This window comes from Podarcis filfolensis, assembly GCF_964270895.1.
Source record: "Podarcis filfolensis genome assembly, chromosome: 1".
NCBI lineage: Eukaryota > Metazoa > Chordata > Lepidosauria > Squamata > Lacertidae > Podarcis > Podarcis filfolensis.
Genome location: NC_139604.1, coordinates 85,592,026 through 85,605,811, shown reverse-complemented (window position 1 = coordinate 85,605,811; position 13,786 = coordinate 85,592,026). Strand labels below are relative to the sequence as shown.

Below are 13,786 nucleotides of genomic sequence, written 5' to 3'. Positions count from 1 at the left end.
CTGGTCTAAGGACGTCCAGAAAAGAATCATAAAAATGTCTGGTCCCCTACAATAAGAACCAAACTAGTCCTCTTCTTGTACAGGGCTTCAGGTTTGTGGGAGGGCAGGGCTGCCGGGGAGAATGAGTAAGGCTTAAGCAGATGCAAAGGATGGAGGTAGAAGGGGGTTCAAATTGAGAAAGTACATGTGTTTTTGTGTGTGTGTAAATGGCTGTGGCTTGACCTGCCCGGAAACAATTACTGCATCCCTTACCTGCCTGTTGGGTGGGAATGGGTGTTTCGTTAGCAGTAATTAAGGAAGCACTGATTTCCTTACCCGCGAGGCCAGACTGTCCTTGCAGTGCAGGCTGATTCCACACTCATCCGTGATTTCAGAGAGATCTTCATCCTCAAACTCCTCCAGGCTGATGTCATGGGTGAGCCTAAGTTAAGGCAAAGAGCGTGAGGTTATTCATCAAGGAAAGCTAAACAAAAAGGAAATACAACACACACGGTGATGCTTGGGGCAATGTTATAACCCCAGGCCTGGACCCAAAAAAGAGAAAAGGTTAATTGCCTGCCAAGCTAAATTAACAATTATATTAGATAATCCACTGAGTAGAGACTCCAAAGGAATTTTACCTTCTACTGTGCTGGTTATCTGAGAGTTTCCCTGATTCTTCTGTTCTTTGTGCTGCTGTATTTTCAACATTCCCTGCAGCCCTGAACACAGAGGCTGGTCTCACGTGGTGGTAGCTGGTGAGAGAGTTGGGGGAGGCACTATTTAGAGCCCCTCCTTTCCCAACACTAGGGCGTACAAAAAGAAATAATGTTCTCAAAGATGTGCAGAAACATCAATTACTCCCTATACCAGGGATAGGAACCTGTGCACTGGCATCCAGCTTCCATCATCCCTGACCATGGACCATGCTCATTGGGGCTGATAGGAGTTGGGAGTCCAACAACATTTGGGGAGCCAGAGATGCCCCAGCCTTTCCCTATGGGAGGGGTGTGTGGAAAGGCATGAGCTATCTATCTATCTATCTATCTATCTATCTATCTATCTATCATCTATCATCTATCTATCTATCTATCTATCATCTATCTATCTCTACCTACAACATACATACCTGTTGCTAACCAACCAAAATAATCAAAGTGATTACAGTGTCCCGTAACACACTTGCCTTTAGCTCCATGAAGCTTTTTATTTTTAAACCCTCTCAAACCAAACCGCTACATTTGCTAAAATTGAAAGAACATATTTAAAGGCATTCTTTTTTTATATAAATGTTATATGAGTATAGGGGGAAAAAAGGGTTTAAAGTTGTTTCAGCCCACAAGGCCAATGTTAATGGTTTAATTTGAGATGCAGCCCACTGCAACACAGAACGGGAAGCTATTTTCAGCAGCATAACTCAGACTTGAAAATGTGAAGAAATAACCTCTGGTCATGCAGAGAGGGCTCTTCACTACTGGGTAATCGCAACTAAGTCCCATATATCTGGGGTTAGGGAGACCACCTTCCAGGTTTGAGTGGTGTGTGCATGCCTGTGCTGGCAGGGTAGGAATAGAGTGTTGGTGGGGGGAAAAAATGAGGTAAAACTTCAAAATGAAGCTTGATTTTCAAAAAGATGATATATATTATATATCTAACAGAACCACCTCCCCCATCGGGGCCTGGTGATGACCCCAAGATCTCCCACAATGATTTTGCAAAGTTCTTTGCAGATAAAATCACTCAGAATCAGAAAGATGTAGACTCCACTGTGGCAGCACGGCCACAGCAGAAGAGTGCTAGGGTTCTGTCTGGTCATATTGTATGGGATCAATTCCAATCTGTTACCTCCGAGGATGTGGACAGGCTGCTTGGACGAGTGAAACTGGCCACCTGTCTCCTTGATCCTTGCCCATCCTGGCTTATAAAAGCGGGAAGAGCTAGGCGATGGGCTCTGTGAGCTAGTGAATGCTTCCCTCTCTGGGGGAGCCTTCCCAGACCCGCTGAAAGAGGTGGTTATTAAACCGCTTCTTAAAAGCCATCTTTGGACCCGACCAGTATGGCCAACTATCACCCAGTCTCAAATCTTCCATTCTTGGGCAAGGTGATTGAGCGAGTGGTTGCTGAACAACTCCAGGCATGCCTAGAGGATGCAGAGCATTTGGATCCAGTACATTTCCAAGCACAATTCAAAGTGTTGGTGCTGACCTTTAAACCCCTAAATGGCTTCCAACCCCATCGCTCAGCCCCGACACTGAGGTCCTCCTCCGAGGGTCTTCTGCTGGTTCCCTCACTGTGAGAAGCGAAGTTACAGGGAAACAGGCAGAGGGCCTTCTTGGTAGTGGCGCCCACCTTGTGGAATGCCCTCCCTCCAGATGTCAAGGAAATAAACAACTATCTGACTTTCAGAAGACATCTGAAGGCAGCTGTGTTTAGGGAAGTTTTTACAGATTGATGCTTTTATTACGTTTTTAGATTATGTTGTAAGCGGCCCAGAATGGCCAGGAAAACCCAGCCAGATGGGCGGGGTATTATAATAATAAATAAATAAATAAATAATAATAATTCTACCCAATGTGCTTTGCTGTGTTGTTTTCTTTAGGGGCAAAAATCTCTCATTGATATAGTTCACTTAAAACCACCGGGAGGGGGGGAATTCCCCCCCTCCCCACCCCGTCAAGAAGAAAAAAAGTCTCTCAGGGGCTGCATGTTGGCAGTTATGAAAGCCAAAGCCAATGATGGGCCAGAGATGAAAGTGTTTGAGAATGGTCTCAGAGTATGGTCTGAAGGCACTTGAGGTCATCATCTCCCTGAAGTTAAGGAGGACTAGGTCTGGTCAGTGCGCGGATTGGGAGACCTCCAGGAAATCATATGTATGTTGCCTTGGGTTCCATGATGGAAGAAGAGTAGGATATAAATGTAAGAAAATATGTAAATAAAAAATAGCTAATATTGTATAAACACTGCTGTGCTTTCAATTTTTATTATGGCCACTCAGATAAGAATCCTCAAATCTATGCAGGCTGACTCAGAATAAAAGTAAACCCCATTGAGTTTAATGGGGTCGTTCTCAAATACAAAGGGTGTTTTTAATACAATCAGACCAATACTGCTACTGTTCTGAAAAACAAGTGAAAGTAATTACTGACTTTAATGTGCAATATACATAAATGTAGCAGAAATCTACCATTTTTAAAATCAGTTCCTCTGAAACTATGAAGAAAGAGGGGAAAATAATTTTAAAAACTAGTGGGGTGGAGAGGAAACAATGGGGATGGAAGAAACTCTAAGAGGGTGGAAGGAATTAGGCAGTTTCAGGTGCTGTTGGGGGCTGCAAGCATTCCCTATATTGCACACCTGTGGTTTAAAGCTTTTAGGAATATTTCTGCCCCTGAAGGCAGCAAAACATACTAGGCATACTATATTTGTATGGCTTTTAAAACAAACACATTTAAGCATCTTTGTGAGGCTTTGCATCACTCCTGCCCCTGCTTTTTTGGCTTATTTCTTTTGGTACCACATCTCCATTTTTCCTGTCAATCACTGCAACATCCAAGCCGCCTTGAGATGCAAATTTTTTCATTGCCAAATTTCACTGGCAAACAGTCCCTGAAAACATGCTTATGTGAAAAACAGACAACGCACAGCAAAATGCAAAATCAGCATCTTGCTTGCCCCCACCCAATATCCCCCTCCTCCAAAAGACCAATTTAAACAATAAAGATGAACGATAATCTATTTCATCCCAGGTGACAGCAGGGTGGACAAGATTCCTACTTTGTAGAGGATAATCCTCAAAGACTGCCTAGCAGAGAGACAGAGCGGGTTCTCAGGGCACAGTCTCCCTACTCTACGCTGAGACTTTCTTCTGATTAAATTATTGTAATGATTTCTGAATTTGCCTTTATAAATGCAAATCTGTTCTTTTTTCTTTTTGGTGATGCACTGTACAAGTGGTCACCCAGAGTGGCACTGTGGGTTCTGGCTGCTCAGTTTCATAAGACAGGGCAGGGGGTCGGAATGCAAATACTCAACCTGTTGAGATGGTTTGGTTGTCTTTAATAATGCCCCTTTTGATTGGGAGGGCTCTACCTTTAAGCCCTAATGCTGAAGTCTCCACTGATAAACAGTTTCACTCAATTTCATTTTCCTTACCACTTTGCATAGATTTTAGCCAAATTAGCCAACAGACCTTATACTCACATTCCCCCATGGCTATTTATTAAACATTAATCCTGAACTGTTTGCACAGATATTATAACAGCTCCCTGTCGATTAATTGCTGTCTCACAATTCCTAGGTAAAACCACTTCAACTGCACAAACCTAAATTTGAATCACTCCAGCAAGACAGTTACAATCCGTAAGTAACTTAAGAGTTCTCATCCCTCATCTAACTTTTTTCCCAACTCCGAATGTTTTGACTTCTTCAGAAAATACGCATTATGAAAATGGAAGATGAAGCCAGATATCTCAAAGCAGCATTTTAATAGTGAAAAATTAACCTTGTCAACATAATACTGTACACTACAGCAACATGTGGCAGAACCAATGGAGACCTTTCTAGCTCGCTGTCAACTCCTTTTTAGGCTGAACTTGGTCTTAAAATGTTAGGATCCTAGAACTGTCAGGATTCAACCCAAATGCTCTGTCTGGCCTGAATTATTCAAGAACATCTGCAGAATTGACCCAATTGTGTGGCGCCATATGTACGTCTCATCATAAAGAAACCATCAATATGAAAAGGAAACTAAGAAGTGGGGACAGAGCATGAGAAAAGTAGGCTTTTGACTAAAGAAGATTCAGTTTATAACTCTTCACACTTCCATGCTAACAAGTCTATTCAGTTGCTTAATTTCCCCCCCAAGATGAGCCAGTTATTTTGTATTGTTTTGTGGCATCTTCTGCTTTATTGTACCTGTTTATATTGTTGTACACCACCTTGGTATTTTATGGAAGCTGTCCAGGCTTCCAGGCAGTTCAGACAGAAAGAGTGAGAAAACCTACCAAGAACATTTGGCAACAATAGGACTCTCCCTTCTTTAATCCTTTGAAGTGCATTTATTTAATTAATTTCTAAACTGCCCTTCATCAGTTGTGTTCCAAAGCAGTTTACAGCACAGATATCAAAGTATAAAATACACAAAAATTCAATCCAATAGTTTTATAAATCAACTCTAAAACAAAACTGTATGAGCAGAAACATACACAATATCTAGCAATTTACTGCTGGCCTTTGCCCAATCAGCTTCCTCCAAATGAAAACCTCAGTTGCCCCCTAATATCCAGGGATCTACCAAGACGCAGAAAGAGCCTTTTATGTTCTCCTCCCACCCTCAGGTGTCCTTTCCCCATAGAAGAGGAAATGCCCTTCCCCAACACTGACAATATCCTCAAGAGAAGAGACTGCATTTAGCCTTAAGAACCGGAGTAGACACGTCAGCCTATCTGCTCCCCGTGGAGGTAAGAAAAAGGCAGTAAGGGAGACATCAAGAAAGGAAATAATGAATCATCCACAGATCATCTCAATGCATCTTATCAATATAGATTCTAATTCCTTCCTCTGAAACCCTGCCAAAGTGCTTTCTGCAGCCCCTCCGATATACAGTCAATGGCTTTTGCTTGAGATCAATTCACAGGAGAACAGCAGGGAACATTTGGGGACATTTTGCCAAGGGCAAGTCTTTGCACAGAGAAATTTGTTGCTGGTTGAAGCGCAGCCTGCTGCGCAGAGCAGGGTTCAGCAGAGAAGCCATCGCTCTCCCAGCAGCTCCCAGCTGAATCCTTAGTTTTATTACTCACAGAGGGAGGAAACTCCCCCCCCCTTCCCACTGGGCATTACCAGTCACACTGGGAGGCATAGCACGTGTAAGAGGTTACCATCCAGATGGGTGGGGTATAAATAATAAATTATTAATATTATAAATCATTATACCATTTTGAACTGCAACTCTCTGGCATGTACTTTACACTGCAAAGGAGGCAAAAGATACCCATCAAGGAGCTTGGTGCCTCGTCTTCTGTTCTCCCCTGCACTGGCACAGTGCTATCGGGACCAGGGATTTCCAGAGCTACAGAGAAAGTTGCATGCAGTTGGAGTTAGGGAAGGGATTCGTAGCAGGGCTGTAACTGAATTGCCCATCTGGATTAACAAGGGGGTGGGGCATTTGACATGAAACCTGTACGTCTCTGAGGAGCTGCACACAGGAAGGGAAGAAAGAAGAGAGGAATATTAGGAGAGGGATGGAGAGTCTATATGATGGGCTGCCAAAGCATTAATTGATTCCCTCTCCTGTTCCAGAGAGGTCACAGGGGTCAGGAAATCTCTTCTGTTAATACTTGTTCTATTGCATGCAAATATCTGTCCCTGTCACTGGGAAGCTAACGAATGGGCAATTACCACAATAGCCCAGCAGGAGCATTTTTTCCAATTACCTATACTCACTCAGAAGAGCCCTGCAAAGCCTTTGGTTTGTCACTCCCAGCTAACAGCAGTATTGCATCTGCTCCTGTCTGACATAAAGGGACTGCCATACTTTCTCATTGAAAGTGGAACTGAAGACAGCATCAAATGTATGATAGGCTGGGGGATTTTCCCTGCAGTGAGCCCCACATATTCAGTTCTGGGGTGTGCTGAAAGAGTTTGATCCATCAGTGACAGCAAGTGGCAACTTCCAGGCTCATGCCGAGGCGCTGGGAGATCTACTCCTGCCCTCCCCACACCACTTATTCACCACAATGTCTACATGATCCTGACCTCCCCTACAGCAAACGTCTCCTGCAGACGGCTTCTTAGCACCAAGAAAGAAAACTCTCTTGACAGACCAATATTTTCCTTTTGGCAACTAAGGAGTCTCATTTGGGCTCAAAGCCAGCCATGCCAGAGAGAGACTAGCAGAGCTCTACCCAAATGGTCTGGTTTCCTTGCCCTGCCCAGACTGCCTTTCAATCCCATTTCGCAGCAGATAAAAGTTTGCAACCAAGTCTGCACACAGAGGCCGCAGCTGCTATGCAGACACCTTGCTCACACAGGGCTTTTAGCAAGACAGGCTTCACTGGTTAAATAAATGGGCTGGTATAAAGCCAAGCAGCACTGCTTTTCTAAAAAAATGTAAAAACGCTGTACAGGTGTACAAGACCGGCTCTGTTCCCCCCACCCCACCCCACAGGCCCCCTCCTGCCCCCAGACGTACCATTTCTCCCACTGATCCTCAAGCCAGCTCTCCTCCTCTGTGCTCGACTGCATTTTAAGTTCAAACTTCATTTAAGAGGATCCCCGCCTCAGGGGGAAGAGGAGCAGCGGCCGCAGTTGAAGGGAGGCCTCCCCCCTTAAGAAAAAGGAGAGTTGTGTATGTGCCGTCTCCTCTGCCTGTCCCGGCTGGGGAGAATCTGCCGCTCGCGCTGCTCTCTCCTTCTCACTGCGCATTCTAAGGGAGCTCATTAAAAATAAATGGACTCAGCTGTCTGGGGTGGGTGGGGGGAAATAACCCTCTGGGCTGAGATGGTGCCAAGCCCTGCACTCTGCCTGGTCTGCTGCTTCCCTCAGCCAGGCAGGCTTCTAATCAAGTCGCATCTCTGCTCCCCTCCCCATCAGCTGCAGTCAAGGGGAAAAGTGGGGAATCGAGTTACCACATCAGTGGCACTAAGCTCTGCCAAGCCATCCTTCCCCTTGACCTTGCAATGCCTCTGCCCAACAAGGCTGCATGGGACCACAGTCCCCAAGTGCCAGAGGACGACCCAGCCCTCTCCATTATTCAGGGAGAGGAATATTGTTACACAAGGAATCTAAAATGGCTAGCACAGGGCAGAGACAGAGCTTGCTTATACCATCAAGGTACTTACCAAAGTAAGGAACCCCAGGATTGTTCAGCTACATCCCCTTGTTAACTCACCTGGATGATTCACAGGCCAGTGTTTACTCTGGTGGGACAGCAAGCCTATTGTAGTCTGCAGCAAAGGGGACCTGTGGCCGCCCAATGTCGCTGGACTACAACTCCCACCATCTCTGATTATTGACCATGGTGGCTGAGGCTGATAGGAGTTGGAGTCTTTCAACTTCTGGAGAGCTACAGGTTCCCCATCCCTTGTGTACCATACACTCAACTTATGCTGGGGTTATGTTCTGGGGGCTAAAGCCCAAATAGTGTATAGCCGAAACACATTGGGTTCAATGGCGGGTGCGATTGCCCAAGTCATTCCCCCCCCCCAGAGCCCTGCCCCCTTTCCATTTATTTTCATTTTCATCACACACATAAAGCTGAATGTACACAAGTTAAATACGTGAAAGCTGCAGACTTACTGCATTTAATTTTAAAATGGGACCTCAGGGTCTAAACCTCCTGCTGGCTTTGGACCAGGTACTGCAATGCCACCTTTCCTCTTTTTTGGGCAGGCCTGCAGTCCACTGGCACAGGTGAACCAGTCCCTAAGCAGCTTGCTCCCTGAAGAAGTTGCCATGCAGGCACCATTTCAAATGGCCTCCATGTGGCAGTCAATTTATGTGAAGGGTCCTTTATCACAGTCTTAAGTGATTCCCAGTCTTTATTATAGTGTTTACCACCATCACCCTCAAGGGCAGTGAAGCACTATTAGCCTTATTATTAGGAAGGAGGAACACGGAGCAGCTTCTGATATGGAAGGGATGCAGAGCAAAACGTGCGCACTGCACACTTCCAGTTGCTCCACAGCATCTGAAAGAATATCACCATCTCTATCACCTGCTGCGAGGTGATAAACAAGCGAACTCTACATTAGGGGCTCACACATCCCCCTTGGTCTGGGCTGGGAGACTATATGTGAGAGGAGCACTAAGTCTATTTTGAATGACATGGAGAAGAGAGCGGAACAGCAGGTGCAAAGCACTTAACCCTAGAGCTCCCTGAGCAACCCTTCGCATCCAGATTGGCTCTCAGGCACACAGAGGCTGCTATGCAAGTTGCCCAGGGATCTCTGCTGGGGACAATTCCAAAACCCAGGTGGATTGAAAGCTTTTAAGAACATTTGCGGAGAGGGAGTTAGGTCAACAGCAGCAACTGCATGTTCATTAAGGGATTCTGGCTGGAGCTTAATTTAAACCACAGAAGCCAGCTGGAGCCACCCCATTAAGGAGCTGGCCCAGAAGACAGACAGTCTGCTCTTCCAAAATATTCTATAAAGGTACATGCCTGCCTCATTCACTTCACTGGGACCTCCAGCAGCACAGCACTCCGAGGATCAGGCTGTAAGGAGCATTATGCTTTTAAAACACCACCCACAGCAAAGCCTCTAGAGAGCAGCCTTCCCCAGGCTGGGGCCTTCCAGATATTTTGGACTGCAATGCCCATCACTCCCAGTCAGTGTAGCCAACAGTCAAGGATTAGGGAACTTGTAGTTCAATGGCATCTGCAGGGCAACAACTGGGGAGAGGCAATCCTAGAGGCACAAAGAGAACTCCCGAGCATCAGTCCAGGTAATTCATGCTAACGTTACACAAGGAGAACAGTCGCTGGGCTATCATAATGTTCCTCCAGATGAGTTAGACAAAGGACTGCCAGCTCATAGAAGCATGATGCATACTGCTGTGTCCCCAAAATGCAACTCCCATGATTTTACAAGAGAGGGAGATGAGAAATTCAATTTTAATGGGCACTGCCTTCAACGTCATTGCACTTGTTGTGAATGTTAATACCATTATAATTACTTGAGCTCCACATAACCAAAATGCATTTGTTCAACATTTTATCTCTCTTTGATTTTTTTGCCTCCACCCCCACCTCTGATGTCATTTTATTTGCTTTCACAGAACCTGTGTCTGTCTTGTGCTGCTTCCTTCTTGCCATTTTTGCTACATCACCTTTTTCTCTTTCCTGACCGTCTTTCGTTTTCAGCCTTGCTTTTTCCCATCGGGGTTGCCAAACTGAATTAGGTCCATGGACCATCTAGCTCAATATCCTCTCTCTGACATCAGCCCAAGCTCAGGTTGCTCAGAGGAAGATGCCAAACTCTTGAATGAGGCAGAATGGGATAGCTATCTTCATCATGCCGGTTGCAGCCAGAGCAATCGAGAAATCCCTGCGCTGTACAAAAGGTTATGCACTAAGCCTGCATTTGGGATTGACACAAACAAACACTCAGACCACCACAATCCCAAGCACCTGATTTTGATCCACAACTGAAGGTGTGCCTTGTCATTATTTCTGAACCTGGATTAGGTCAAGCAACGTAGATTCCCAAACCTAACAGTCTGGGACCAGAAGAATATCATTTGGCACCTTAGCTGCTGCCATTTCATGAAATCTGAGCTTGCTGGGCATTGGATAAAATAGTAACAGCTTCTCTCCATTGCTAAGTATGCACTATAATCAATAACTTGAAACTGTCATTATATAGGAAGGTACATTTGGGCAACAGCTAAAGCAGGGGAGACAGAAACCAACCCTGGCAGATGTTACACAGGGATGTTCCATATGGACTTGCAATGGCCCATGACTAGAGCACATTACTGAACTCCATTATGTGGTTCTACTCAAGCACATGCAGGGAGAATCCTTCTGTTAGGGACACAGTCCCCTTCCCCATGTCCCTGTGCCACTGCTACCCATGCAGTCTCAACGGCCCCATTGCTTTCACAAATAAGCATTCATCATTGCCTGCCCTTCTCTCCTTGCTTCTGCTTCCTCAGTTTAGCTGTGTTCATTAACCATATTTTCTCCTTGTTATTGATTGTGACAATGCATTTGCAGAGATTGTCAGCAGCATCCTCACCAAGACTGTGTTATATGCATGCAGCTATTTATTACACTGAAGTGGGCTCTTTCCTTCCTGTGCTTGCCCAAGTGGTTGTGGGTGATGCTTAGAATTCCATGGGCTGCTTTTTATGATTATTCGGGCTAACTGCAGGCATTGAAACAGTCTTTGTCTAAAATTAATATCATCACAAGCAGATTAGCATGCTAATTCTCTCTCCATTCTGCCACAGCATTTTCTAAAGCAAATCCCTGTCCATGGTGCTCAACGGCTGAAAAACTAACCACCCCTTCCTCCGCTTCTTTAGTTCCTATGGGGATTTACACAGGCTCAGAAAAAGCTATTAGAAGTCTCTAGGGATACACAGACCCTTTCCGTAGCCGAAGACTGCGTGTTGCGTGAGCAACAAGCAGCCAGGAAGGCCCCTTCCTGCAAATGCATGGGCTCCCGTGGGTTGGAAAAATCAGCTCATTACCTTCAGGCTTGTTGCTAGTGGCTCTGCATTTTAGCAGCAGCAGCAACTTCCAAGCTTCAAGTGCCTTGCTGGAAGTAGGGTGAGCCTCTGATCCAAGGTGACAACATTGAATGCATGATCATTTATTGCTATTGACAAATACACACACACACACACACACACACACACACACACACACACACACACACACTGCCCAGCAACAAAATAATAAAATACAGTCGAAACCATGAAACCAAAATATACAATGCAGCATAAAAACTCAGCAGGAAGTATTAAAACCAAAACAGCCGGGCTCCCAACAGCACAAATGATATTGAAACAGCCCTTTAATATTTCGGAACATATCTAAAAAACACAAATAATTTTAAATTACTGAAAGTTTAAGAAAATAAATTAAATTAAAGCTTGCAGAATAAAAAGGCACTGAGGAGACCTCAAAGCAGGAACAAAGAAAGTATCTTGGGAATAGCATTGTACAAACAGGGTGCCACTACTGAAAAGGCCCTCTCCTAGTACATAAAAACTCCTGGACCAGGCCCATGTTCCATCTAGTCCAGCATCCTGTCTTCACATGGGTCAATCAGAACTATCTTGTCACGCCTCACTCAGCAGGCGAACTTATTGAACACCTCAACAACCTAAGTCCCCCACTTATTTGGCCAACCTCTATAATAAGCAAAGCAGACAATTTCTGTCTTCTCTGTGGTTGTAGTCCAATGTGCTGCTATCCCACAGGATCTGTACTGTACCCTGCCCTACAGCCTTGAATTTCTGCTATTACATATATATCCATGAATTTTACCTGCTCTGCTTTAAAACACATTATTTGCTGCAACACACAATGCATAGCACATATTCCAGAATCTGGTTTAAGTTGTTAGAAATCTTGATTTTCTGATCGCTCAACTGAATCTGATGGACAGTTTATAGCCATTCATAGTTGTTTTACTTTCTCCTTGATCTATTCTGCCTTTTTATTCTATTAGCCATTTTGATGAATTTAAAAGTAGTTCACACATTCCTCACTGAAGAAGGTGCTTGATCAGCGTATCTTCCCGAGTTAAAGAGAACAGAGGCTGTACAAGCATGTTGACCGCTCAATATCTCACTAGTAAATGACTTCATCACTCAATGATTCGCAGGTGAATGGCCTCCGATGAAAAGTGTTTTAACTGAGGTGATGCCAGTTGATATAGGAGCTCTGACTTTTGGCATTAGATCTGTAACGGCTCGTTCACATGTGCACATTATCACTTGATATTTTGTTCCTATTTTTGTTTCAGGAGTTCTGAATTCAAATCCTTTTGGGAATAGTAGCACCTGGTGCAAAGTGAAACCTAGTGGCTTCTCATGAGACCATTCTTATGAGACCTCCTAGGTAAAAGTATGTAGGTGTGCTCAATGAACACAAATTGTCCCAAAGAGCTGGCATTTTGATTTCAGTTTCATTTCAGACTATGGTCTGATACAAATTGCTCCAATGTTTGTAGTTCTCAGGACACAACTCCTCAGGGATGCAAAAGCTCACCCTTTAAGATTTTGAGGTCTATTCCTGCACTTCAGGCAAGCAAGAGGAATCTTGAGTTTTCGCTTCTTGCTTGTATTTGTGAACTGGATAAAAATGCTTTCATAAACCAGGTAGACACACATTATGCAGGCAGGTCCCTCCAGTCAAGTCTCTTTTCTGAGAAAGTTCTCCTTAGCACTGAACTATCCCATTCAATGCCCCATCTCCAGCTGCCACCTTGTCCACCAAAGGAGGATGACAAATTCAGATGCTTAAAAACAATATTTATTTTCTGGCTTCAATATGCTGTACTGGTTTCATTGCATTAAACCTTCCAGAATTCCTGACCTCTGTTCTTTGGCTAGCTGCAGGGGTGTTAATTGCACCGAGATGTATATAATTCCCTTTCTGCTTCCTGCATATCTATATTAGCAGGATACATATTGCCAGGGAGGGACGAGAGGAGAGAAAGGTTTTACTGGCTCTCTTCCAGAAATGAAAGTGGAAGCATTGCAAGAATAGAGACATGCTGCAAAGATAGATTTGGAATATTGTGAATGTGACTGTGCCCCAAACTAGGGGCAAGACTGAAAAAAAGATTTTGAATCGTGTATAGTGCAGTACACGAACTGTTCTGGGATTTGTTAGATGTCCTACATTCCTATTTGGATTCAGAATCATGGTATTTCCAAGATTTCTCAAGATAACTATAAAAGAATAAGGAATGGCTGCCTAGACATTAATGCCCAACTACAGGAAAGAGGCAGGTTCCCAAGCCACCTGATCCTCTCTTGTTTTCTGGACCTTTCCAGTTCATTTGCGGTGTTGCATATATCAACTCAGGGCACGGACCATAGCTCAGCGAGAGAGCATGTGCTCTGCATGCAGAAGGTACCAGAGTCAATCCCAGACATCTTCAGTTAAAAGGATCATTTAGCTAACAGGTGTCAAGAAATATATCTAATGAGACCCGAAAGTTACTGCAAGTCAGAGTAGTAAAAATGGGTTAGGTGGACAAATAATCTCACCTAGCAGGAGGCAACTTCCTATGCGACAGGTAGTATCAGAGAACTGCACCCACCAAGAGATGCTGTTTTAATCCAG

At 44.5% G+C, this 13,786-nt stretch overlaps 1 protein-coding gene across 4 annotated transcripts in view; it reads right to left on the bottom strand.

The window, feature by feature from the left end:
* Positions 1-13,786, bottom strand: part of MAPK8IP1 (mitogen-activated protein kinase 8 interacting protein 1) — a 59,830-nt gene that overhangs the window by 34,644 nt on the left and 11,400 nt on the right. For 2 of the 4 annotated variants that reach the window (XM_083601964.1, XM_083601962.1), the window contains exon 2: positions 316-421. Coding sequence is in view for 3 of the 4 variants with exons in the window: in XM_083601962.1 (XP_083458088.1) it covers positions 316-421 (106 nt within the window). In the remaining variant the exon portion in view is untranslated. Of the gene's footprint in view, positions 1-315; positions 422-620; positions 786-7,168; positions 7,349-13,786 lie in introns of those variants that run through there. The other 2 variants (XM_083601961.1, XM_083601963.1) reach the window with 2 other exon arrangements.